Below are 26983 nucleotides of genomic sequence, written 5' to 3' on the forward strand. Positions count from 1 at the left end.
CCCTCCTCCTCCTCTCAAGCCTCTGCACTTCTCCCCTCCATACAGATCCCCTTCCCTCCTCCTCCTCCTCCCAAGCCTCTGCACTTCTCCCCTCCATGCAGATCCCCTTCTCCCCTCCTCTCAAGCCTCTGCACCTCCCCTCCATACAGATCCCCTTCCCTCCTCCATGCATACACCTATCCCTCCTTTCCTGCATGCCTGTGCCTCCCCCTCCACCCAGATCGCTCATTTCTTCTTCCTTCTCCCATGCCTCTGCACCTTCCCTACATGCATATCCCACACCCTCCTTCCCCACACCTTTGTCCCTCCCCTCTTGCAGATATATCTCCCTCCTCTGTGCCTCTCCCCTCCTTTGCACCTCTCCCTTTCATGCAGATCTCACTCTCCTTTATGCCTCTTCCCTCCATGCAGATCACTCCTTTCCACACACCTCTGTGCCTTTCCCTTCCATGCAGATCTCACTCCCTCCTTCTCTGCACCCTTTCCTGCAGATCTCACTCCTTCCTTTGCACCTCTTCTCTCCATGCAGATCTCACTCCCTGCTTTGCACCTCTCCCTTCCCTGATCTCACTCCTTCCTTTGCACCTCTTCCCTCCATGCAGATCTCTCCTTCCTTTGCACCTCTTCCCTCCATGCAAATCTCACTCCTTCTTTGCACCTCTCCCTTCCCTGCAGGGAATCAGGAAGGACAGTGAGAAAGGGAGTAAAGGGGAATGTAGAAGGACAGTGAGAGAAGGAGTAAAGAGAATGAGGAAGGACAGTGAAGGAGTAAAGGGGAATGAGGAAGAACAGTGAAGGAGTAAAGAGAATGAGGAAGGACAGTGAGAGAAGGAGTAAAGAGAATGAGGAAGGACAGTGAGAGAGTAAAGGGGAATGAGGAAGGACAGTGAAAGAAGGAGTAAAGAGAATGAGGAAGGACAGTGAGAGAAGGAGTAAAGAGAATGAGGAAGGACAGTGAGAGAGTAAAGGGGAATGAGGAAGGACAGTGAAAGAAGGAGTAAAGAGAATGAGGAAGGACAGTGAAGGAGTAAAGGGGAATGAGGAAGGACAGTGAAGGAGTAAAGAGAATGAGGAAGGACAGTGAGAGAAGGAGTAAAGAGAATGAGGAAGGACAGTGAGAGAGTAAAGGGGAATGAGGAAGGACAGTGAAAGAAGGAGTAAAGAGAATGAGGAAGGACAGTGAAGGAGTAAAGGGGAATGTGGAAGGACAGTGAAAGAAGGAGTAAAGAGAATGAGGAAGGACAGTGAGAGGAGTAAAGAGAATGAGGAAGGACAGTGAAGGAGTAAAGGGGAATGTGGAAGGACAGTGAAAGAAGGAGTAAAGAGAATGAGGAAGGACAGTGAGAGGAGTAAAGAGAATGAGGAAGGACAGTGAAGGAGTAAAGGGGAATGTGGAAGGACAGTGAAAGAAGGAGTAAAGAGAATGAGGAAGGACAATGAAGGAGTAAAGGGGAATGTGGAAGGACAGTGAAAGAAGGAGTAAAGGGGAATGAGGAAGGACAGTGAAGGAGTAAAGGGGAATGAGGAAGGACAGTGAGAGGGAGTAAAGAGAATGAGGAAGGACAGTGAAGGAGTAAAGGGGAATGTGGAAGGACAGTGAGAGGGAGTAAAGAGAATGAGGAAGGACAGTGAAGGAGTAAAGGGGAATGAGGAAGGACAGTGAAAGAAGGAGTAAAGGGGAATGAGGAAGGACAGTGAAGGAGTAAAGGGGAATGAGGAAGGACAGTGAGAGGGAGTAAAGAGAATGAGGAAGGACAGTGAAGGAGTAAAGGGGAATGTGGAAGGACAGTGAGAGGGAGTAAAGAGAATGAGGAAGGACAGTGAAGGAGTAAAGGGGAATGAGGAAGGACAGTGAAAGAAGGAGTAAAGGGGAATGAGGAAGGACAGTGAAGGAGTAAAGGGGAATGAGGAAGGACAGTGAGAGGGAGTAAAGAAATAAGGAAAGAGTGACAGTGAATCTTTTTACTGATTTATTTTCAATAGAACAGGTTGAAATATTTGTATAATAAATGAGGATTTGAAGTAACAACTTGTAGAGAAATTATTGAACAAGCACTTTGCAGGGAAGGCAACAGGACTAAATCAGCTTTCAGAAAATCAACAAAATATAAGGTTTCTGAGCATGCTCAGAGCAAACAGTAACTGAAGAGAACAAAAGTGAAAAAGCACAAAATGCAATGTAAAAATAAATTCAAGGTGAGCAAGACCTTCCTCTAACCTGCTGATCTCAACTCATGCCAGCAGCACAGTCTCCTCCTACCATCTCCCTCCCCATTCCTTTCCATGTTCCTCCCTCCCCATCAATATCTCCTCCTTACAACAACTTTTCCTTCCTTATTCTCCACACTGAAAAGTCAGATTGCTAATTTTCATTGGTCAGGTTTATTGTTTTTCATGATCTGTTGTCTATGATAGATAGCACGGTGCAATCCCAGATCTCCATGTGATGTCTGTGGGTAGCACGGTGCAATGCCAGGTCTCCATGTGATGTCTGTGGGTAGCACGGTGCAATGCCAGGTCTCCATGTGATGTCTGTGAGTAGCACGGTGCAATGCCAGATCTCCATGTGATGTCTGTGGGTAGCACGGTGCAATGCCAGGTCTCCATGTGATGTCTGTGGGTAGCACGGTGCAATGCCAGGTCTCCATGTGATGTCTGTGGGTAGCACGGTGCAAAGCCAGGTCTCCATGTGATGTCTGTGGGTAGCACGGTGCAATGCCCGTTCTCCATGTGATGTCTGTGAGTAGCACGGTGCAATGCCAGGTCTCCATGTGATGTCTGTGGGTAGCACGGTGCAATGTCAGTTCTCCATGTGATGTCTGTGGGTAGCACGGTGCAATGCCAGTTCTCCATGTGATGTCTGTGAGTAGCATGGTGCAATGCCAGGTCTCCATGTGATGTCTGTGGGTAGCACGGTGCAATGCCAGGTCTCCATGCACGGTGCAATGCCAGGTCTCCATGTGATGTCTGTGGGTAGCACGGTGCAATACCAGGTCTCCATGTGATGTCTGTGGGTAGCACGGTGCAATGCCAGGGATCCATGTGATGTCTGTGGGTAGCACGGTGCAATGAAATGCCAGTTCTCCATGTGATGTCTGTGGCACAATGCAATGCCAGTTCTCAATGTGTTGTCTTTGGGTAGCATAGTGCAGTGCCAGGGATCCATGTGATATCTGTGGGTGGCACAGTGTAATGCCAGTTCTCCATGTGATGTCTATGGGTAGCAGGCTGCAATGCTAATTCTCCATCTGTACATGTCAGGGGTAGCAAGGTGTAATGTAGATATACAATCATTCATGTTCTGGTGTCCAGGACAGATAGCACGGTACAATGCCACTTCTCCATGTGTAGGTGTCAAGGGGTAGTAGGGTATAATGCAGATATACAATATTTGTGTTCTGTTGTCTGTGATACAAAGCATGGCACAATGCCAGTTTTCCATGTGATGTCTGTGAGTAGTACACTGTAATGCTAATTCTCCATGTGATATAGGAAAATTGGTTCTTACCTGCTAATTTTCATTCCTATAGAACCATGGATCAGTCCAGACTCCTGGGTTTTGCCTCCCCTCCAGCAGATGGAGACAGAGACGTTTTAACGGACTCTGCCTTATACCCTGAGGTGCCACCTAGAGTCTGCCAGTATTACACTGTATCCAAGCAGAAAGGTTAAACCATAACTTCCACTATATCCAAACTTTCCACCCTAAGAGCAGAGGGAATGAAAAACTTGTAACAGAATGAATAAAACCATGCCCATACTCTTCACCTGTAAAGGGGGGCATAAAGTATAAAAAAAAAATCTGATAAATCTTCAGAATACGAAAGAAACAATCGGCCAAGTGGACTCTCCATTTCCCCATGGGAGGGACTCTGGACTGATCCATGGTACTACAGGAACGAAAATTAGCAGGTAAGAACCAATTTTCCTTTCCCTGTATGTACCTGGATCAGTCCAGACTCCTGGGATGTACAAAAGCTTCCCTAACCAGGTGGGACTGAGAGAGTCCCGCCTGGAGAACACTGGCCCCGAAGGAACCGGGCTCTCGTGCCCGGACATCGAGGCGATAACATCTGGCAAATGTAAGCGTAGATTTCCATATAGCTGCCCGACAAATTTCCTGCGGTGACACCTGTTGACATTCCGCCCAGGAGGCTGCTTGCGATCAAGTAGAATGAGCCCTAAGACCCACCGGGATCGTACGGCTGTGAACCAGGTAAGCCAAAACAATAGCTTCCTTCAGCTAGCACGCAATAGTGGCCCTTGAAGCTTTATGACCCCTCCTGGGACCACTCCACATGATGAACAGAGGGTCCGAGAGACAGAAATTGTTTATGACCTCCAAGTAACGCAACAACACCTGCTTCACATCCAACTTTCTTAAATCCCTAGACTGCAGTAGAAGAATCTAGGTCTGCAAAGGAAGGGAGCTCCATTGACTGATTCAAATGAAAGGAGGACACCACTTTCAGGAGAAAGGAGGGAACCATCTGCAAGAAGACACCAGCTTCAGAAATATGTAAGGGCTCCCTGCAAGATAAGGCCTGAAGCTCCAAAACCCGCCTCGCGGAGGAGATAGCCACGAGGAAAATGACCTTCAACGTCAGATCCTTTAGGGTAGCTCGCTTCAACGGCTCGAAAGGTGCATTACAAAGGGCGCGGAGAACTAGATTCAGCTTCCATGAGGGACAGGGGATTCCGAACCGGAGGACGCATATGCTTAGCTCAATGCAGGAAACAAACCACATCTGGATGGGATGCCAGAGGAACTCCCTGCACCTTCCCCCGAAAACAACCGAGGGCTGCCACCTGAACTCATAGGGAATTAAAGGCCAATCCCTTAGCTAGACCTGCCTGTAAAAAGTCCAGAACATCCACAATCAAAGCCCTGGATGACTCCACCTCGTGGTCCAGACGCCAGGACTCAAAAACGCCCCAAACTCTAACGTAGGCCATGGAGGTAGAAGTCTTATAGGAATGTAAGAGTGTGGCAATCACCGCATCCGAGTAACTCTTGCTCCTTAATCTCCGCCTTTCAAAAGCCATGCTGCTAGACAAAAGCGATCTGCCTCTCTTAAACAAACAGGGCTTTGGTGCAGGAGATTCGGAGATGGACAAAATCTCAGCGGACCCTCCACTGCTAGATTTAGGAGGTCCGCAAACCATGGGCCCCTTGGTCACTCCGGCGCAACAAGTATCACCTTGCCCGGATGAGCTTTGATGTGGTGCAGAACCTTGCCGACCAATGGCCACGGTGGAAAGACGTACAACAGAATGTCCTTTGGCCAGGGAAGGACCAGAGCATCTACCCCTTCTGCTCCTGGTTCCCGTCGCTGACTGAAGAATCTAGGAGCCTTGGCATTGCAGTACATTGCCATGAGGTCCATGGAGGGCCTGGTCCAGCGGTTGCACAGAAGATGAAAGACCTCTTCGGAGAGTTCCCATTCTCCCAGGTCCAACTGGTGGTGGCTGAGAAAATCGGCTTGCACATTGTCCACCCCGGCAATGTGAGAGGCTGCTATCTTGTAGAGGTGTTGCTCCGCCCAGCTGATTAAAAGTTGAGCTTCTGTCGCCACTGGACGACTCCTGTTTCTGCCATGATGATTGATATAAGCCACCGTTGTCGCATTGTCGGAGAGTACCCTGACTGATCTTCCCTCTACTAAGGGAAGGAGGGCCTGCAGAGCCAAATGAACCGCTCTGGTTTCCAACCGATTGATCAACCAGGAGGTCTCCGTTCTTGTCCATTGTCCTTGCACCACTCTCCCTCGACAGACTGCTCCCCATCCGGAGAGGCTGGCATTCCAAGAAGGAATTTCCAATTCCATCCCTCGACGCAAATTGGCCGTGCAGAGCCACCAAGGAAGACTGGAGCGTGCAGAGTCCGTCAGTGGTAGGAGAATATGAAACTGTTCAGAGAGCGGATTCCACCTGGAGAGCAAGGCTGACTGAAGAGGACACATATGCCCATGGTACCAGATCGAGAGTGGAAGCCATCGAACCCAGAACCTGTAAGTAATCCCAGATTCTGGGTCGAGGCATGGACCGCAAAGATTCCACACCTGAGTTAGAACCCTGGCCAGTCTCTACACGGTAAGAAAAACCTTTCCCAAGAGCATGTCGAACCGAGCACCCAGAAACTCCAAGGACTGGGATGGAACTAGATGACTCGTTGGGATTGACAACCCAACCTAACGAGCTCAACAGCTGCAGCACCCTCTGAACTGCCATCCGGTAAAGGTCCTCCAACTTCGCTCGAATCGTCCAATCGTCCAGGTAGGGATGTACCAGTACGCCCTCTTTCCACAGAGCCGCTGCTACAACCACCATTACCTTGGTGAATACCCTGGGCGCCGTTGCCAGACCAAAAGGCAGTGCACAAAATTGAAAATAATGTCCGAGAATTGTGAACCGCAGATACTTCTGATGATCTGGGCGGATAGATATGTGCAAGTATGCTTCTGTCAGGTCCAGAGACGCCAAGAATTCTCCCCTGTGAACGGACGCTATCACAGAGCGAAGAGTTTTCATGTGAAACTGAGGCACCTTTAGAGTTTGATTGACTCTCTAAGTCGAGGACGGGACGGAAGGTGCCCTCCTTTTTGGGTACCATGAAGTAGATGGAGTAATGACCTCGCCTGAGTTCTCCTGTGGGTACCGGAACTATGGCACACAGGTCCTGTAAGTGCTGAAGGGTGTCTTGTACCGTCCGATGTTTTTAGTGTTAAGAGCATGGGGAAACCAGGTAGCACTCCTGGAGCGGCCGAGCAAAATCTAAAGCATAGCAGTGTTCTATTATATTTTGGACCCACTGATCTGAGGTCAAGTTGGTCCACTCCTCTAGAAAAAGAGACAACCTTCCCCCTATCTTTGGAATGGAGGAGTGAACAGGCTTCGCTTCACTGTGCGAACATGAGGCCCCCATGAGTCTGTGGGGCTCCTCCATCCCTGGCAGGACATCGTCCCTGAAAGGACTGGTTCCAGGACTGTTGACGGCTTGGACCCTGGTGAGACGAGGATCCGGAGGAACGTGAAGAGCGAAAACGACGATTCCCACAGAATCTCGACCTTTGAGGAAAGGATCCTCTCATCCTAGGCTTATCTTCTGGTAACTTATGGACCTTGTTCTCCCCCAGAGACTTGATCATGTCCTCCAATTGTTGGCTGAAGAACAGCTTTCCCTTAAAGGGCAAGGAACTAAGCTGAGCTTTGGAAGAAACATCCGCAGACCAGTTCCTAAGCCAGAGGAACCTGCAGGCTGAGACAGCCAAGACCATAGTTCTGCCAGAAACCCGTAAGAGATCATAAAGTGCGTCTGCACTGTAAGCCACCGGCGCCTCCAGCTGACCAGCTTGAACCGCTTCTGTCTCGGAAAGTGATGCTGCCGATTGCAAATTCTGCATCCAGCGGAGGCTGGCCCTTAGAGCAAAACTGCTGCACATGGGGGAATTGATCCCTAAAGCCGAGACTTCAAAAATCTTCTTAAGTTGTAACTCCAATTTGCGATCCTGCAAGTCTTTCAAGGCAGTGGCCCCCGTCAGCGGGATGGTGGTCTTTTTGTCACCGCTGAGACAGTGGCATCCACCTTGGGCACCTTGAGCAGATCTAGAGCTTCCTCTGGTAGTGGGTACAATTTGTCCATAGCTCGGCTGACTTTCAAGCCCAGGTCCAGAGTGTCCCACTCCCTAAACAAAAGGTCAGTGACTGACATATGGAAGGGAAAAGACCGAGCTGGACCCTTGAGTCCAACCATCACCGGATCAACCATCCCCAGTCGTGAATCCTCTTGAGGTACCTCAATCCCTAACTCCTCCAGAACAGCCGGAATAAGGGGCCCTAATTCATCCTTCTGGGACAAACATATCACCTTGGGGTCATCCCCTTCAACCATAGGCTTGCCCACTTGTTTGGTAGGCTAGAGCTGATTATCCTGTTTCGCATTCAGTCCTTGAGGATCCTGTGGGATCCCCGTCATCCGAATGGTCCGAAGATGAACTGTCCACCGGACAGGAAATGGACTGGAGAGGGTGTTTGGCCTTTGTGGCTCCTACTCCTATTGGGGACTTGGAATGCTTCTGGGTCAAGGTGGCCCCTTTACCCGCCCCTGAAGACACTGGTGTCACACGAGGGACCTTATCGCCCTGACGTCTCGCTACTTTCCGGGCCTTAAAGGCCTTATGGAGCAACAAAACAAAATCGTAGAATGAGGAAGACTCATCCAAGACCTTCTCGGGGTCATCTTCAGAGGAATGCTCCTGAACAGCCTGCAAATCACTCCCCCCCTGGAGGTTCCAGGCCGTGGTGACAGAGGTGGTGGGGAGTTCCCCTCCCCTAGCGTGGCTTTCTCCTGCTGTCTGAATGTTCTTAAGATGGCCTCCGTACCCACGCTGAGGAGGAACGGGTCTGAGGGCTGGCACTGTGGCTCGAGCCTCCCAGGCTCCCGGTGCGCTTTGGAGCTGCTGCCACGCAAATTTTTGTCAATAGCCCTCCCCGAGGTTCCCTCACCTCCCGAGAGGCACTCAGTGCAAACGCTAGTTTGCGATAGTCGCACGCTTGCGCTCCCGCACGTGGAGCAGGCCGCACCATGCAGCATGACCAGTGGTCTAAATTTAGCAAGCAGCGGCAAAAAAAATCGCTCGGGAGCCCGGTGGTACACGGCAGGACCATGAGGCATCAGCAATGGGGAGGGAGAACGCTGAGCCGGTCGTAAACGAAGAAAAATAGAAAATACCTCTTTTTTTTTTTTTTTGGTGAAGGCTGTGCTTCTTCCCTCTGAGGGCGAGTGAACCGGGCTCCCCGGTGTCACCTCAGCCATGGGCAGTCACAGGGTTCTCAATCCTCTGCTCCTCTGCCTCTAATACCAGGGGGGATGGTCCTATCAGGACCTGACAACCCCCTGGGAGGCTTAAAAGGTATCCTCTTCTTTTTCTTTACCTTTTTTTTTTTTTAAGCCAAAGTTAATCAAATCTGAAAATTAAAACCTAAAAACTAAACCAGACTAAAATGTTTTGCACCTCCACCATCTGCTGGAGACAGAGAAATACTGGCAGACTCTAGGTGGCACCTCAGGGGTATAGGACGGAGTCCGTTAAAACTTCTCTGTCTCCATCTGCTGGAGGGGAGGCAAAACCCAGGAGTATGGATTGATCTGGGTATGTACAGGGAACTGTGGGTAGCATGGTGCAATGTCAGTTCTCCATGTGTGCATGTCAAAGAATGGCAGGGTGTAATGCAGGAACACAATCTTTCATGTTCCGTTGTCTGTGATACAAAGCATGGTGTAATGCCAGTTATCCATGTGATGGCTATGTGTAGCACCTTGCAATGCCCATTCTTCATGAGTAGGTGTCAGAGGATAGCAGGGTGCAATGTAGGTACACAATCTTTCATGTTCTGGTGCTTACGATAGATAGCACAATGCAATGCCAGTTCTCCATGTGTAGGGGTCAGAGGGTAGCAGGGTGTAATGCAGGTACGCAAGCTTTCGTGTCCTGGTTTCTATGACAGATAGCACAGTGCGATGCCAGCTCTCCGTGTGTAGGGGTCAGAGGGTAGCAGGGTGTAATGCAGGTACACAATCTTTCATGTTCTGGTGCCTACGATAGCACGGTGCGATGCCAGTTCTCCATGTGTAGGGGTAGCAGGGTGTAATGCAGGTACGCAAGCTTTCGTGTTCTGGTTTCTATGATAGATAGCACAGTGCAAAGGAAAATTAGTATCCTTACCTGATAATTTTTGTTCCTGCAGTACCACGGATCAGTTCAGACTCCTGGGTTTGGCCCCCCCTCTAGCAGATGGAGACAGAAGTTTACCAAACAAACTCTGCCTCATATAGGCTGGTGCCACCTACAGTCTGGTAGTATTACTTAATGTCAAAGCTGAACAGATTATAAAAAACCGCAACTAACTCAAGGACCAGATTCAAATTCCAAGACGGACATGGGTCCCATACAGGAAGTCTCAAATGTTTTACCCCGCGTAAAAATCGTGAGACATCTGGATGCACCGCCAAACGTAGGCCACGTATGGTACCACGCAAATAACCGATGGCTGCCACCTGTACCCATAACGAACTCCAGGACAATCCTTTGGATACCCCATCCTGAAGAAAACTCAAGACCTCAGAGACTACCGCCTGGGTAGTATCAACGCTCCTGGCGCGACACCAAGTATTGAAAACCTTCCAGACCCTGACATAAGACAAGGAAGTGGAAACCTTATGGGATTGTAACATGGTAGATACCACCGCATCCGAATACCCCTGGGAAGTCAAACGTTTCCTCTCAAAAGCCATGCCGCTAGACAAAAGCAGTCGTCCTGATCGAAATAAACTGGACCCTGACAGAGTAGATTCGGTAGGTCCGGAAACTGCAAGGGACCGTCGACGGCTAGATTGATCAGGTCCATGGGTGCCTCAGCCACTCGGGAGCAACGAGAATCACCTCCGACAGATGCACTTCTATTCTGCGAAGAGTTCGCCCGATGAGAGGCCAAGGAGGAAACACATATAGCAGAATCCCCTGTGGCCAGGGGAGAACCAACGCGTCCACGCCCAGCTCCCTGCGACGGGCAAAGAAGTGTGGCGCCTTGGCGTTCCGGAGTGTCGCCATCAGGTCCAGCCAAGGTGTTTCCCAACGGGCACAAATGCGATGAAAGGCTTCGTCCGCGAGTTCCCATTTTCCGGAATCTAGGTAATGTCGGCCGAGGTAGTCCGCTCGAACATTGTCGATCCTGGCAATGTGAGAGGCCGCTATGCTGAACAGATTTCATTCCGCCCAAGTGATTAGTAACCAGGCTTCCAATGCGACAGGTTGACTTCTAGTTCCCCCGTTGGTTGATGTACGCCACAGTGGTCGCATTGTCGGATCGAATGCGTACTGACTTGCCCCGGAGAATTGGTAGTAACGCTTGCAGTGCTGATCTCACCTCTTTGGTCTCTAACCGATTAATAGACCACCGAGCCTCCTGGCACCAGCCTATATACTATACTGTCTCACACCAGCTAGGCCCTAGCACAGACTGTAGGTTTGGCACGTCCTCCACCTGCTGGAGACAGAATACTGCCAGGCTGTAGTTGGCACCAGCCTATATGAGGCAGAGTTTGTTTGGTAAACTTCTGTCTCTATCTGCTAGAGGGGGGGGGACCAAACCCAGGAGTCTGGACTGATCCGGGTACGTACAGGGAATGTCAGTTCCCCACGTGTAGGGGTCAGAGGGTAGCAGGGTGTAATGCAGGTACACAAGCTTTCGTGTTCTGGTTTCTATGACAGATAGCACGGTGCGATGCCAGCTTTCCGTGTGTAGGGGTCAGAGGGTAGCAGGTGTAATGCAGCAGCTCTCCGTGTGTAGGGGTCAGAGGGTAGCAGGTGTAATGCAGGTACGCAAGCTTTCCTGTTCTGGTTTCTATGACAGATAGCACGGTGCGATGCCAGCTCTCCGTGTGTAGGGGTCAGAGGGTAGCAGATGTAATGCAGGTAGGCAAGCTTTCCTGTTCTGGTTTCTATGACAGATAGCACGGTGCGATGCCAGCTCTCCGTGTGTAGGGGTCAGAGGGTAGCAGGTGTAATGCAGCAGCTCTCCGTGTGTAGGGGTCAGAGGGTAGCAGGTGTAATGCAGCAGCTCTCCGTGTGTAGGGGTCAGAGGGTAGCAGGGTGTAATGCAGGTACGCAAGCTTTCCTGTTCTGGTTTCTATGGCAGATAGCACGGTGCGATGCCAGCTCTCCGTGTGTAGGGGTCAGAGGGTAGCAGGTGTAATGCAGCAGCTCTCCGTGTGTAGGGGTCAGAGGGTAGCAGGTGTAATGCAGCAGCTCTCCGTGTGTAGGGGTCAGAGGGTAGCAGGGGTAATGCAGCAGCTCTCCGTGTGTAGGGGTCAGAGGGTAGCAGGTGTAATGCAGCAGCTCTCCGTGTGTAGGGGTCAGAGGGTAGCAGGTGTAATGCAGCAGCTCTCCGTGTGTAGGGGTCAGAGGGTAGCAGGGTGTAATGCAGGTACACAAGCTTTCCTGTTCTGGTTTCTATGACAGATAGCACGGTGCGATGCCAGCTCTCTGTGTGTAGGGGTCAGAGGGTAGCAGGTGTAATGCAGGTACGCAAGCTTTCCTGTTCTGGTTTCTATGACAGATAGCACGGTGCGATGCCAGCTCTCCGTGTGTAGGGGTCAGAGGGTAGCAGGTGTAATGCAGCAGCTCTCCGTGTGTAGGGGTCAGAGGGTAGTAGGATGTAATGCAGGTACACAAGCTTTCCTGTTCTGGTTTCTATGACAGATAGCACGGTGCGATGCCAGCTCTCCGTGTGTAGGGGTCAGAGGGTAGCAGGTGTAATGCAGGTATGCAAGCTTTCCTGTTCTGGTTTCTATGACAGATAGCACAGTGCGATGCCAGCTCTCCGTGTGTAGGGGTCAGAGGGTAGCAGGTGTAATGCAGCAGCTCTCCGTGTGTAGGGGTCAGAGGGTAGCAGGGTGTAATGCAGGTACGCAAGCTTTCCTGTTCTGGTTTCTATGACAGATAGCACAGTGCGATGCCAGCTCTCCGTGTGTAGGGGTCAGAGGGTAGCAGGTGTAATGCAGCAGCTCTCTGTGTGTAGGGGTCAGAGGGTAGCAGGGTGTAATGCAGGTACGCAAGCTTTCCTGTTCTGGTTTCTATGACAGATAGCACAGTGCGATGCCAGCTCTCCGTGTGTAGGGGTCAGAGGGTAGCAGGTGTAATGCAGCAGCTCTCCGTGTGTAGGGGTCAGAGGGTAGCAGGGTGTAATGCAGGTACGCAAGCTTTCCTGTTCTGGTTTCTATGACAGATAGCACGGTGCGATGCCAGCTCTCCGTGTGTAGGGGTCAGAGGGTAGCAGGTGTAATGCAGGTACGCAAGCTTTCCTGTTCTGGTTTCTATGACAGATAGCACGGTGCGATGCCAGCTCTCCGTGTGTAGGGGTCAGAGGGTAGCAGGTGTAATGCAGGTACGCAAGCTTTCCTGTTCTGGTTTCTATGACAGATAGCACGGTGCGATGCCAGCTCTCCGTGTGTAGGGGTCAGAGGGTAGCAGGTGTAATGCAGCAGCTCTCCGTGTGTAGGGGTCAGAGGGTAGCAGGTGTAATGCAGGTACACAGTGACCGACAAGCTCCCCTCTCCGTTCCCATTCCAAGTCTACATCTTGAGTGTTCTTTTTGGTGGCCAGGGGTACAAATAATTGAAAGGCTCCGAGTCCCAAAATGTTTCTCTCTCATATGCCTGACGTTGACGGTTTGGTCTTCAGCCACTTGAGGAGGAAGGCAGGTGGTGTTGGGGGGACTGGAAGCTCATTCCGCTAGCGAGTCGTTCCAATCTCTAGAGTCTTCTGTTCCCTGTGCAAAAAGAAGAGATTCAGTTTTCTAGATGGATAACTTACACGCTTACTCTCAAATTCCTTTAATATCGTATTATTTATCTTGTATCTACTTTTGTCATATTGTTTTCCTTTAATTCATTATGTGTGTGTCATTATGAACCGCCTAGATGGATTGTTACTAATTTTATTAGCAGTATATAAAAACTTTTAAAGAAATAAATGAACACTTTTGTCGCTTGACCATCTGCCCATGTGCATTTCTTTAAGTAAATTGGCAAGGCGATGTCAGCAGGAGGAACTTCAGCAAGCCTATTGGCCTGACTGCATGTAGAGGAAAGGGTCAATTCTTTAAAAAGTGGGTGGAGTTGCTGATTTTAAATCACCTAGAAGTAAGTGCGTAATTTTGGCCTCACAATAGAGGTATTTTCGGGGGGCGTACACTTAGGGCCTATGGATGAAAGAAGTGAGCACACAGGGCACAAAGTTTAATGGACACACTCAACAGTTTCTGCACTAACAGCTCATTCCCAAATATGTGTTAATGTAAAAACGTGAGTTACTGGTAACTGGACGCCATTACAAATAATGGGGGATGCACTAAATATGGAGAAATGTTCTTACTTGTTCATTTTCTTTCCATGAATCCTGCTACACCAGTCCAGTGAGTCCATACACATACTTTATGCCCCCTACCAGCACATGGAGGTAGAGAACATCATCACCACTATGTACAGGGGAGAAGGCCAATATACCCCTGATAATCTGCAATGAACATGTTCGGAAACAACAAACCTCCGACATCCACCCTCCTGTCAACAAACTATAGAAGAGAGTGGGCAAGAACAGGACAGGAGAAGCAACAATCTGCAGCATGATTTACACCCAGGAAACAGTAAACAAGTTAAAGCAGCCCAACTTCCCGTGAGGCTCCTAGATTGTGCAGCAGGATTCAGAGAAAGTGAATTAACAGCGAGTCAGTACAGATTGGGATGGGGAGCATAAGGGCCTCCATAAGCTGCATTCCCCTTAGCAAGAACATCCAAGCGATGTTTCACTAAAGAATGCAGAGACAACCAGGTGGCTGCTTTGCAAATGTCTTCCAGTGCCACAGGAACTGCTTCCACCCAAGAAGACGACTGTGCTCTAGCTGAATGGGCACAAATAAGCTCAGGAACCTGCCAGTCCTAGGCAGAAGAGATCGTGCCTCTAAGCCATTGGGCTACAGTAGCCTTAGAGGCCATATCAGTCCTACAAAAAGAATCAGTCATCTCCAAATAATGGAGAGAAGCCCAATATACATCCAGAAACCCACCATTTTAGACAAAAAGGAGGAAAAAGGAAGACAAAGCCAGAGTTTCTGAAATATGGCGACCCAAACAAATCACCACCGGAAAGACAGCTTTCAGGGTAAGGTAAGGCCCTTCAAAGAAGCAGGGATTACAGACCAAAGTGGTCAAGACCAGATCGAGGTCCCACAGGGTCTGAAAAGACGACAAACTCTCTTAACTCCTAATTACTGAAGAGGAGTAACCCTTTCTTCTCAAGTAAGTCCTTTCAAAAGCCAAGTATAAGAGAGAATGGAGGAGGATGGTCCATGAGTATCCTGTACCAAGAGTTCTCGAGCCTCCAGATGATACAGTTGGGTCGGGGGGGGAGGGGGGGGGGAATGACCAGAGGAGGGAAATCAACCTGAAGCTTGATCAGATGGGTATACAATGGCTTCTGAAGTCAATCTGGGGCTATGAGAATCACAATTGCTCTCAGCTTCAATCTTGCACAAAACCCTGCTTATCAAGGCCAAGGAGGAAAGACATAAAGGCGGCTTCCCTCTGGACAAGGTTGAACCAGGGCATCTATTCCCTCAGATCCAATCCCTTTGTGATGACTGAAGAACTGAGGCATTTTTGCAAGTAGCCATGAGGCCCATGTGAGATAAACCACAAGATGAAAGGTATCTTGGCTTAGTTCACATTCACCCAGATCGAGAAGATTCCTACTCAGAAAGTCCGCCTGAACATTCTTCTGGTCCTCAATGTGAGCTGCCGGTAACACCTCTAGATTCCCTTCAATCCTCAGGAATAGAAGTTCTGTCTCTTCTGACACTCTCCAACTTCTGGTTCCACCCTGTCTATGTATGCTCCTGTTGTGGCATTGTTGGACAACTGCCCAACTGCCTACTCCTTGATCAAATGAAGGAAATGGCAGACCTATTGCTCTGGAAACCAGGTGATTAATAGAGCAGGACACTTCCTCTGGAGTCAATACCCTGGAACATCTGACCCAAACAAGGGGTCCCCCAACCAGATAGACTGGTTGGGGGACCGCAGACATCAACAACCAAGAGGAAGTGCGTATCAGATCATACAAGGCATCCACCCCATAATCAACAATGGTCTCCAGCCGTTCGGCCTGTTGCGTGTTCTCCATAGACAACGACTTGTCGGACTGCAGTTGCTGCACCCAACGCAAACCAGCGTGGAGCATAAAACTGCTATACACCGCAGTGCGAATGCCCAATGCTGAAACCTCAAAAATCTTCTTGAGATGTACCTCCAACTTCCTATCCTGCATATCCTTAAGCGCCAAACCAGCTACCGGGATAGTCATCTTCTTCGTCACGGCCGACACCGAAGCATCCACTTTTCCGCATCCACAGGAGTTCCAACATGTCCTCAGGCAGAGGATACGACTTCTCCAAGGCTCTGCCAACCTTTAAGCCCGTATCCGGAGTCCCTCACTCCTCTAGAACTAGTTCTTTCACCAACTTGTGAAAAGGAAAAGTTTGGGTCAACCCTCTCAGACCCAGCATGACTGGATCCAAACCCTTGTGATCCAAATCCCCCTGGGACTCTTTTAATGCCTAGTTCATGAAGAACACAGGGTATTAAGGGCCACAATTCCTCCCGGTGAAAAAGGCGGACCACCTTCGGATCATCCCCCTCCACCGGAGGAGCTTTACCCTGAACCTCATCCGGGTTCATACCATCTGAACGAGGATCTACCCCTGACGGATGCATTGCTGAGGAGTTCTCGCCCTCTGAGCTATCTCCCAACTTTCCCTGGGGCAACTGACAAGCCAGAACACTTCTAACTCTGGTTGCTCCTCCAGGAGGAAAAGATCGGGATCTTTTAGCCATCGGTGGCTCCTGCCGGTCCATTGGCTTAAGATGGAGACATCCAGCTGCCATTTTAGCCAAAAAGGCCTTGTGCATTATTAAAATAAAATCTGGGGGAAAATCCCCTGCTCCCTCAGGCTCTTGCTCCAGAACACGCCAGGGAAAGCCATGGAGGAAGATCCCTCTCTCCTCCCCGATGATGCGGGAATGGCCGAAAAAGAATTCAAAATGGCCACCATTCCCACACTGAGCGGGAAGGGATCCTCACCCACCGCAAACCCCAATGTGATACAGAATCAGTAGTGGGAATCCTCTGTTACTTCTTAGCAGTCACCCGGCTGTTGGACGAACCCTCAGCACCCGCCGCAGAGCCGGAGCACAACACTGCCAAGTTGCACATGCCAAGCTGCACGTGGGGAAGGCTTACCTCAGAGCAGCTTAGAAACCAGCTAGCTCAGTCAAAATCGAGCACCCCAGCCGCCAAATCAATAAGGAGGAAGTTGTCCATACAGCAGAGCTGTGCTTCTGCCTTAAGACTTTTTTTTTTTTTTTAACTTTATTAAACTTCCCCTCAAGGCTGGAAAACAGAGATGCCAAAAAAATAGGCTGCCTCCAAATAAAACTACCCCGAGCCTGTAGCTGCCTCAGCGAACTCGTGAAGGGGAGGGATCTGGACCACCAGATTTACACCCCACGGGCGCAAGGACCGAGCTCACTAAAGCGTCACCAACTCCCAGCTCGTCCACCTCAACCAGACAGGGAAGGACCCACAAGGACCCAAAAACCTCCTGGGAGGAAGGCTCAAAAATAAAAAATTGCCCAAACTGCAGAAATGTAGGTTTGCACCATCTGCCATAGACAGAGAAATACTGAGGAACTACAGGTGGCACACGTGATTAAGTCTGGTCCAAGAAAGCAAAGAGGTAGGCGATCTATGATACCGTCAGGTGAGCACAAAAGGAATAGATGCCTTAATCTTTTTCAATACTTTATTGATGCAGAGACGTTTCAAGTGAATTGCCCGACTCAGGCTGAGTTTCGCAGCTTGTAGCCGCTGCCTCAGGGGCTACAATTAAACAATTCACTTGAAACGTCTCTGCATCAATAAAGTATTGAAAAAGATTAAGGCATCTATTCCTTTTGTGCACACGTGATTAAGTGTCAGTGAAACTTTCTCTGTCTTCATCTGCTGGAAGGGAGGCAAGACCCAGGAGTCTGGACTATCCGGATACTTACAGGGAAACACTCAACCTATGAGGAAAGACTGAAGAGGTTAGGGCTGGAGAAGAGACAGCTGAGGGAGGATATGATAGAGGTCTTTAAGATCATGAGAGGTCTTGAACGAGTAGATGTGAAAGGAAAATTGGTTCTTACCTGCTAATTTTTGTTCCTGTAGTACCAAGGATCAGTTCAGACCGCTGGGTTGTGTCTCCCTTCCAGCAGGGGGAGTCAGAGAAAAAACTGAAAAGGCCCCCCTCTTAACCTGGTGTGCCACCTGCGATCTCTCAGTATATATGATATCAAAGCAGAATAACCAATAAAGGAGAACAAATCCCCAAACATAACAACCAGTGGCTACAACAATACGCGCAGTAAAATAAACAAACCGTACCGTCGCATAACATATCAATCAAGAAGATTCCTTCCTATGTCTGTAAAGAACTCTGCCGAGGTAAGAAGAAGGAAAAAAACATACAGAAAAACGGACTCTCCAAAAAACCCAAGGACAGGCATCTGGACTGATCCTTGGTACTACAGGAACGAAAATTAGCAGTTAAGAACCAATTTTCTTTTCCCTGTACGTACCCGGATCAGCCAGACCGCTGGAATGTACCAGAGCTGCCCTAATTGGGGTGGAATCTGAAGAGTCCCGCACGAAGAACACTGCTGCCAAAACAGTCGACCTTCGGATCCCAGATGTCCACACGATAATGTTTCGCAAAAGTATGCAATTATTTCCAAGTGGCTGCTCTACAAATCTCCTGCGGCGAGACTGACTGGCTCTCCGCCCAAGAGGCCGCTTGAGATCTGGTAGAGTGCGCTTTCAAGCCTTCTAGTATGGCACACCCAGCGCAAAGATAAGTGGAGGAAATGGCCTCCTTCAACCACCTAGCAACCTTAGCTTTGGATGCCTTGTGTCCCCGTCTAGGACCAGTCAATAAGACAAACAAATGATCCGACAATTGAAAAGCATTGGTCACCTCTAGATAGCGAAGGAGAACCCAGTGCACATCCAACTTATGCAGATCCTTATCCGTCGCAGAAGTCGGATCAAAATTTGGGAAGGCCGGTAACTCTACCGTCTGATTGACATAAAAAGTCGATACCACCTTGGGCAAGAAGGAGGGAACGGTCCGCAGCGAAACTCCGGAATCCGAAGATACGGATCCCGACACGACAAAGCTTGAAGCTCTGAAATTTGCCGTGCGGAGGTAATGGCTACCAAAAAGACAGTCTTGAGTGTCAAATCCTTCAACGTAGCCCGCCGGAGGGCGCAAAAGGAAGACCACATAAGCCCTTGAGAACTAAATTCAAGCTCCAGGCAGGACAAATTTGTCATACCGGCGGGCGCAAATGCTTGGCCCCCTTTAAAAAACGGGACACATCTGGATGAGCTGCTAGTGAAAACCCATCAATCTAGCCCCACAGGCAACCCAGTGCCGCGACCTGCACCCGGAGAGAACTGCAAGCTAGCCCCTTCTTCAGTCCCTCCTGCAGGAAGGATAGGATGTGTGCTACCGAAGCCAGACGCGGGGGGACGTTCAATTCTTGGCACCAGGAGTCGAAAACTCTCCAAACATGAATATAGGCCAACGATGTGGACGATTTCCGTGCTTGCAATAGGGTATAAATAACCGAATCCGAATTTCCCCTCTTCCTCAATTGCCTCCTCTCATAAGCCATGCCGCTAGACAAAAGCGATCTGCTCGATCGAAAAATACTAGACCTTGTCGAAGTAGATTTGGAAGGTGGGCGAGATGCACCGGACCGTCGATCGTCAACGAGATCAGATCCGCAAACCACGGCCTTCGGGGCCACTCTGGGGCTACAAGAATAACAGACCCCACGTGGTTCTCTATCCGATGCACAATCTTGCCCACTAGTGGCCAAGGCGGAAACATATACAGCAGTATGCCGCGAGGCCACGGAAGAACGAGAGCATCCACTCCTTCCGACCCGTGGTCTCTCCGACGACTGAAAAACCGGGGCGCCTTTGCATTTGTCCGAGTTGCCATCAGGTCGAGGTGTGGGACCCCCCAACGACGAGTGAGCAGCCGGAATACTGCGGACAATTCCCACTTGCCGGGATCCAGATGCTGGTGGCTGAGAAAGTCTGCCTGCACATTGTCCACCTCGGCTATGTGTGAGGCCACCAGCCGGACCAGATGTCGCTCTGACCACGTCATGAGCCTTTCGGCCTCCCAGGCCACCGACCGGCTCCTGGTTCCCCCCTGGCGGTTGATGTAGGCTACTGTCGTCGCGTTGTCTGACAAGACTCGCACCGCATGCTGAGCTACCAGAGGGAGAAAAACACGTAATGCCAGGCACACCGCCCTGGTTTCCAATCGATTGATTGACCACATCACCTGATAACTTGTCCAAAGACCCTGAGCAGATTGTGACTGGCAAACTGCTCCCCAACAAGTGAGGCTGGCATCCATCGTGATTATTACCCACTGCGGCTCCTCCAGGTCCATCCCCTATAACAAGTGGGCTGGAATCAACCACCAGTCGAGACTAGACCTTGCTGGTTCCATCAGTGGCAAAGGTAGGCAGAACTCCTCCGATTTCAGATCCCACCGAGAAAGCAATGTGCGTTATAATGGTCTCATATGCGCCCACGCCCAGGGAACCACTTCCAGAGTAGACGCCATGGAACCAAGTACCTGCAAATAATCCCATACTATGGGTAGGGGTAAGGACATGAGCCGACGGATTTGCGCCACTAACTTGAGCCTCCTCTCCCGAGTAAGGAAGACCTTGCCTACCGAGGTATCAAAGCATGCTCCCAGGAAGTTGAGAACCTGAGATGGTACCAACTGGCTCTTGGCAAAGTTGACCACCCAACCAAGGGACTGGAGCTGGAGTAGAACCTTGCTCACTGCTACCCGACAGAGGCTCTCCGATTTGGCCCGGATGAGCCAATCATCCAGGTATGGGTGAACCAAGATCCCCATCCGCCGTAGGGTTACCATTACCTTGGTGAAGACCCGAGGCGCTGTTGCTAACCCGAACAGAAGAGCTTGGAACTGATAATGCTCCCCCAGGACATTGAACCAGAGAAACCACTGAAGCGCTCGCGTATCCTGATGTGAAGTTATGCCTCGGTCAGGTCCAAAGAGGTCAAATATTCTCCTGAGTGGATGGCTGCAATTACCGAACGTAGAGTCTCCATATGAAATCGAGGAACCAGAAGTGCTCGGTTGACTGCCTTGAGATCCAATATCGGCCGGAAGGACCCCTCCTTCTTCGGGACTACGAAATGGATGGAGTACCTGCCGGCCCTGCGCTCCTTTGGAGGGACCGGAACAATGGCCTCCAGGGATTTCAAGCGACTCAGGGTTTGCCCGACTACCTCTTGCTTGGCCTGAGAGCCGGCGGGAGAAATCAGAAAAAGATCCCTTAACGGGCGGGCAAAAGCCAACTCGTAATCGTGTGTAATGATATTGAGGACCCACTGGTCCGATGTGATCCTGACCCACTCCTCAAGAAACAGGGCGAGACGACCTCCCACCGCTGGAACCGGGGAGAGGGTAGGAACACCTTCATTGGGACTGCTTATCTCTGGTGGCTCCTTGAAAGCCTCCCTCCTGAAATGGCCTCTGACCACGAAAGGAAGTAGGCCATGACTGAGCTCTCGGAGTCTGTTGTCGGGCGGGAAAAGCGGGCGGCCGCGACTGCCGAAATCTGCGCTGTCCTCGGAAAAGGTAACGCGCTGCCCCAAAGGGCCTGGAAGACTTAGGCTTGTCTTCTGGCAATTTATACACCTTATTCTCCCCAAGAGACTTAATAAGTGTGTCAAGTTCCTCCCCAAACAACAATTTTCCCTTAAAAGGAAGATTACCCAACTGAGTTTAGGAAGTAACGTCCGTGGACCAGTTCTGGAGCCAGAGAAGCCGCCTAGCCGAAACTGCCATGGCCATGTTGCGCGAAGATGCCCGCAACAGATCATATAATGCATCCGCTGTGTAAGCCACCGCGGACTTCATCCTATTCGCCTGATCTGCTTCCTCTGGTGGTAATACCTGTTATGTGAGCATTTGCTGGACCCACCCGAGGGTCGCTCGCTGCATGAGGCTACTGCAGACCGCTGCCCTAACACAGAGCGCTGACACCTCAAAGATGCACTTGAGGAAGACTTCTAGCCGCCTATCCTGTAAGTCCTTAAGAGCCGTCGCTCCCGTAACAGGAATGGTGGTCCGCAAGTGACCGACGCATCCACCTTGGGAATCCTGAGGATATCCAAGGCTTCCTGAGGTAAAGGGTAGAGTTTGTCCATTACCCGTCCCACCCGCAGGGTCGGGTCCGGAGATTCCCACTCCCGAGTGACCAACTGCTTAAGCATCGGGTGGCCCTGAGAGTACTGGTTTCCCCTTAACTGGCTCCAAACTGGGGACTGGTGCCTCCACTTCCAGTTCCTCCAGGACATAGGGGGTCAAAGGATCCAACTCCTCCTGGCGAAACAATCGAGAAACCCGGGGTTTGTCCCCTTCTATTGGAGGGGACTCATCAAGACCCCATCTAGATTTTGGAGGAGAGGATCCAGAAAAGATCCCAAAGGAGCAGGCTCTGGAGCCCCCCCAGGGGCCGAAAGGGCATCTAGAGACGTGTCCCGCCTTGCAATCTTCGCGGGAGGGGGCTCCTCAACCTGCTGATGAGCTTCCGCCTCCAAAAAAGCCCTATGCATAAGTAAAATAAATTTTGAAGAAAAAAACTGACTGGCCCTTTAAGGGATCCAATAGGGAGGAGGAGGAGGAGGGAGGACAGAGTTCCCTGAGGGGGGCGGCCCCGGATCGCGACAAAATGGCCGCCGTTCCCATGAGCGCCGGCGACGGACCTGGACGCGATCGCAATCGCCGCTCGCGGCAAAATTGGCCTAAAATCTCCCCTGGACGAGCCCTCCCCCCCCCGGGTAGGCAGTGGGCGCAAACCCCGTCCCGCGAGAGGCGCAACCCTGCCTCCCCACATGCTGAGCACGATAGCCCTCGAGGCATCCTGGGGGGAGGGGTGGGGTTTCCAAACAGCGCGGTAGGAAAGAAAAAGGAAGAACTTAAAATACCCTGCCGACTCGCGGCCTTCCGGAGCTCTGGGAACGCTGCAGCTCCCGAGGAAACTCGTCTCGGGTCAATCCCCCTCCAGAGATAGACGGCCCTCCGGGAACAAGGCTTTTACAGCTGCCAGCCCCCGCCTTACCTCTGCCGCTGCTGAGTGAAAAGCCTGGGAAAATAAAACCGCACTGAGCTTTTTTTTTTTTTTTATACAAACAACTTGCTGTAGCCAAAGGTTCTGTCAACCCTTCTGCTGAGAGTCAGAGAAAATACTGAGGGATCGCAGGTGGCACGCCAGGTTAAGAGGGGGGCCTTTTCAGTTTTTTTCTCTGACTCCCCCTGCTGGAAGGGAGACACAAACCAGCGATCTGGACTGATTCTGGTACGTACAGGAAATCGGTTATTTACTCTTTCGGATAATAGAAGGACTAGGGGGCACTCCATGAAGTTAGTATGGGGCACATTTAAAACTAATCGGAGAAAGTTCTTTTTCACTCAACGCACAATTAAACTCTGGAATTTGTTGCCAGAGGATGTGGTTAGTGCAGTTAGTGTAGCTGTGTTTAAAAAAGGATTGGATAAGTTCTTGGAGGAGAAGTCCATTACCTGCTATTAATCAAGTTTACTTAGGGAATAGCCACTGCTATTAATTGCATCAGTAGCATGGGATCTTCTTAGTGTTTGGGTAATTGCCAGGTTCTTATGGCCTGGATTGGCCTCTGTTGGAAACAGGATGCTGGGCTTGATGGACCCTTGGTCTGACCCAGTATGGCTTGTTCTTATGTTCTAACTGAGGGAGGGACCTATTAGTGTCACCTCAGGAGCTCAAGTGGTGTTCAAGAATTCTTCTATCTTCTCCTTTTCGTTCTTTAATTTTCACCACAGGCAATCCCCACAAGGGAAATGCATGTTCAGAATCTGCTGGCAGGGAAGTGAGGTTAGTGAGTCAGTTTTACTCTGCCTCCATCTGCTGGCAGGAGTGCATAACCCTCAGGTGTGAATTAAACTGCCTCAATGCAGAGGAAGCAGGATGGGTGATTTTTTCTCATGTTCCAGATTCAGCCTTTGTATTCCCCCCTCCCCTCCTCTAAAACTCCAATCTGATCCCCTCACTACTTAGTGCTCTGGTACCAGCAGAAGGCAGTGACTGCAGGGACCAGATCAGCCCATGGTAAAAGGCACTGCCTCCCTCACAGAAGACATTTGGGAAAGAGGTGTGGGTGGGAGGGAGTTTGGTGCTCACAGACCCCTCCTGCCTACGCACCTCCTCAGCGATCTCCACAAGACGAGCAGACCGTATCTCATCGGCGATGGCCCTGTCCTCGGGCTGAAAGAAGTCTTTGTCCAGCCGCTCAAGCTGTGGCACTGCAATCAGCACTTCGATGCGATAGTTCTCCAGATCCACACAGGCATTGTCCAGCAGTGCCAGGGCCCGCAGCGACTTCAGGCAGCTCAGCTTCTGCATTTCCACCAGACTCTCGATCTTGTTTCCTCTGAGTGCAGCGAGACGACGACAGAGAAAAACACAGAGGGATGAGAGGCGATGGCAGAGGGGCTGATACAAATGGTATTCAGACTCAGAAAAGTGACATCCCTTTAGTATCTGCAACTTAAGGAACAGCTTGCTGAGATTCCTAGCTCACACTACTCACACAATTCAAGGCTGCTTACAAAAACCTTCCTGGGAGCACAGCATCACTCACTCTCATCCTATGGCTAGGAGTTTGGGGAGCAGGTCTGATGTACAGTATTATTCTTTCCTGGGAAACAAGGCACACCCTCCTCCATGCAAACCCTCGGGTGGGATCTGACGTGCTGTACCTGCCCAGAACACCCTCCTCCATGCAAACCCTCGGGTGGGATCTGACGTGCTGTACCTGCCCAGAACACCCTCCTCCATGCAAACCCTCGGGTGTATCTGACGTGCTGTACCTGCCCAGAACACCCTCCTCCATGCAAACCCTCGGGTGGGATCTGACGTGCTGTACCTGCCCAGAACACCCTCCTCCATGCAAACCCTCGGGTGGGATCTGACGTGCTGTACCTGCCCAGAACACCCTCCTCCATGCAAACCCTCGGGTGGGATCTGACGTGCTGTACCTGCCCAGAACACCCTCCTCCATGCAAACCCTCGGGTGTATCTGACGTGCTGTACCTGCCCAGAACATCCTCCTCCATGCAAACCCTCGGGTGGTATCTGACGTGCTGTACCTGCCCAGAACACCCTCCTCCGTGCAAACCCTCGGGTGGGATCTGACGTGCTCTACCTGCCCAGAACACCCTCCTCCGTGCAAACCCTCGGGTGGGATCTGAAGTGCTGTACCTGCCCAGAACACCCTCCTCCGTGCAAACCCTCGGGTGGGATCTGACGTGCTCTACCTGCCCAGAACACCCTCCTCCATGCAAACCCTCGGGTGGTATCTGACGTGCTGTACCTGCCCAGAACACCCTCCTCCGTGCAAACCCTCGGGTGGTATCTGACGTGCTGTACCTGCCCAGAACACCCTCCTCCGTGCAAACCCTCGGGTGGGATCTGACGTGCTGTACCTGCCCAGAACACCCTCCTCCGTGCAAACCCTCGGGTGGGATCTGACGTGCTGTACCTGCCCAGAACACCCTCCTCCGTGCAAACCCTCGGGTGGTATCTGACGTGCTGTACCTGCCCAGAACACCCTCCTCCGTGCAAACCCTCGGGTGTATCTGACGTGCTGTACCTGCCCAGAACACCCTCCTCCATGCAAACCCTCGGGTGGGATCTGACGTGCTGTACCTGCCCAGAACACCCTCCTCCGTGCAAACCCTCGGGTGGGATCTGACGTGCTGTACCTGCCCAGAACACCCTCCTCCGTGCAAACCCTCGGGTGGGATCTGACGTGCTCTACCTGCCCAGAACACCCTCCTCCGTGCAAACCCTCGGGTGGGATCTGACGTGCTCTACCTGCCCAGAACACCCTCCTCCGTGCAAACCCTCGGGTGGGATCTGACGTGCTGTACCTGCCCAGAACACCCTCCTCCGTGCAAACCCTCGGGTGGGATCTGACGTGCTGTACCTGCCCAGAACACCCTCCTCCGTGCAAACCCTCGGGTGGGATCTGACGTGCTGTACCTGCCCAGAACACCCTCCTCCGTGCAAACCCTCGGGTGGGATCTGACGTGCTGTACCTGCCCAGAACACCCTCCTCCATGCAAACCCTCGGGTGTATCTGACGTGCTGTACCTGCCCAGAACACCCTCCTCCATGCAAACCCTCGGGTGGGATCTGACGTGCTGTACCTGCCCAGAACACCCTCCTCCATGCAAACCCTCGGGTGGGATCTGACGTGCTGTACCTGCCCAGAACACCCTCCTCCATGCAAACCCTTGGGTGGCATCTGACGCTCTGTACCTGCCCAGAACACCCTCCTCCATGCAAACCCTTGGGTGGCATCTGACGTGCTGTACCTGCCCAGAAAACCCTTGTTCAAGCCCACCCATGGTGTCAGGGGACGGGTTCTAACACTACAGGGAGGCAGCACTGCCGGCATGGCTCAGAGCTCCAAAATGTCATATTCCAACCTTTCTATGTGCCCCACCACCACCTTCCCCCGAGGCCTGATTTACCTGATGTTCAGATATTGCAATGATTTCATGCTCTCTGAGAAGCCATCCAGGCTCTCCAACTGGTTGTCTCGTAGGTGAAGGGTCCGCAGCTGGATCAGCCCTTCCAAGCCTTCTAACTTAGTGATCGAGTTCTGAGCCTGGGAATTAGTAAGGGGACAGAGGTGAAGAGAGTGACCCCAGATTCCCTCCCCAAACATCCCCCACCTTGCTGCTGCTCTTTTCTGAACCCACTTCTATTATTTGCCTCTCTAATCTCCTGAAACAAGCCACACAGGGTAACTTCATAATGAAGGCGTAACAGAGTACAAGACCACAAAAAAAGACCAATTGGTCCATCCGATCTGCTCTCTGTCCACCCTGCCAGCCTTAGTGTGACTGCCTGGGGGTCATCGCTTCTTATCCAGGGTGCTTTCAGTGATGTCCTTTTGACTACTGTCTCATTAGATGCCCCCAGATAGTTCTATCATGATCTCTATTTAGTTTTTAAATACTGCCATCATATTTTTCCTTAATTATCTCTTTAGAAATTGCCATACTGGGTCAGACCAAGGGTCCATCAAGCCCAGCATCCTGTTTCCAACAGAGGCCAAACCAGGTCACAAGAACCTGGCAAGTACCCAAACACTAAGAAGATCCCATGCTACTGATGCCAGTAATAGCAGTGGCTATTCCCTAAGTAAACTTG

At 51.0% G+C, this 26983-nt stretch overlaps 1 protein-coding gene across 5 annotated transcripts in view; it reads right to left on the bottom strand.

Annotated features, from left to right (window-relative positions):
• Positions 1 to 8683: 8683 nt before the first annotated feature.
• The window catches only part of LRRC23 (leucine rich repeat containing 23), a 63353-nt gene continuing 45053 nt past the window's right edge, over positions 8684 to 26983 (bottom strand). For all 5 annotated transcript variants that reach the window (XM_029581710.1, XM_029581711.1, XM_029581713.1 and 2 more), the window contains 3 exons: positions 26299 to 26435; positions 23963 to 24191; positions 8684 to 13329 (listed from right to left, as the gene is read on the bottom strand). In XM_029581710.1, coding sequence (XP_029437570.1) covers positions 13285 to 13329; positions 23963 to 24191; positions 26299 to 26435 — 411 coding nt within the window. In that variant the 3' untranslated portion in view covers positions 8684 to 13284. The remainder of the gene's footprint in view (positions 13330 to 23962; positions 24192 to 26298; positions 26436 to 26983) is intronic.

Source organism: Rhinatrema bivittatum, chromosome 16 (assembly GCF_901001135.1).
Source record: "Rhinatrema bivittatum chromosome 16, aRhiBiv1.1, whole genome shotgun sequence".
In the NCBI taxonomy this organism is placed as follows: Eukaryota; Metazoa; Chordata; class Amphibia; order Gymnophiona; family Rhinatrematidae; genus Rhinatrema; species Rhinatrema bivittatum.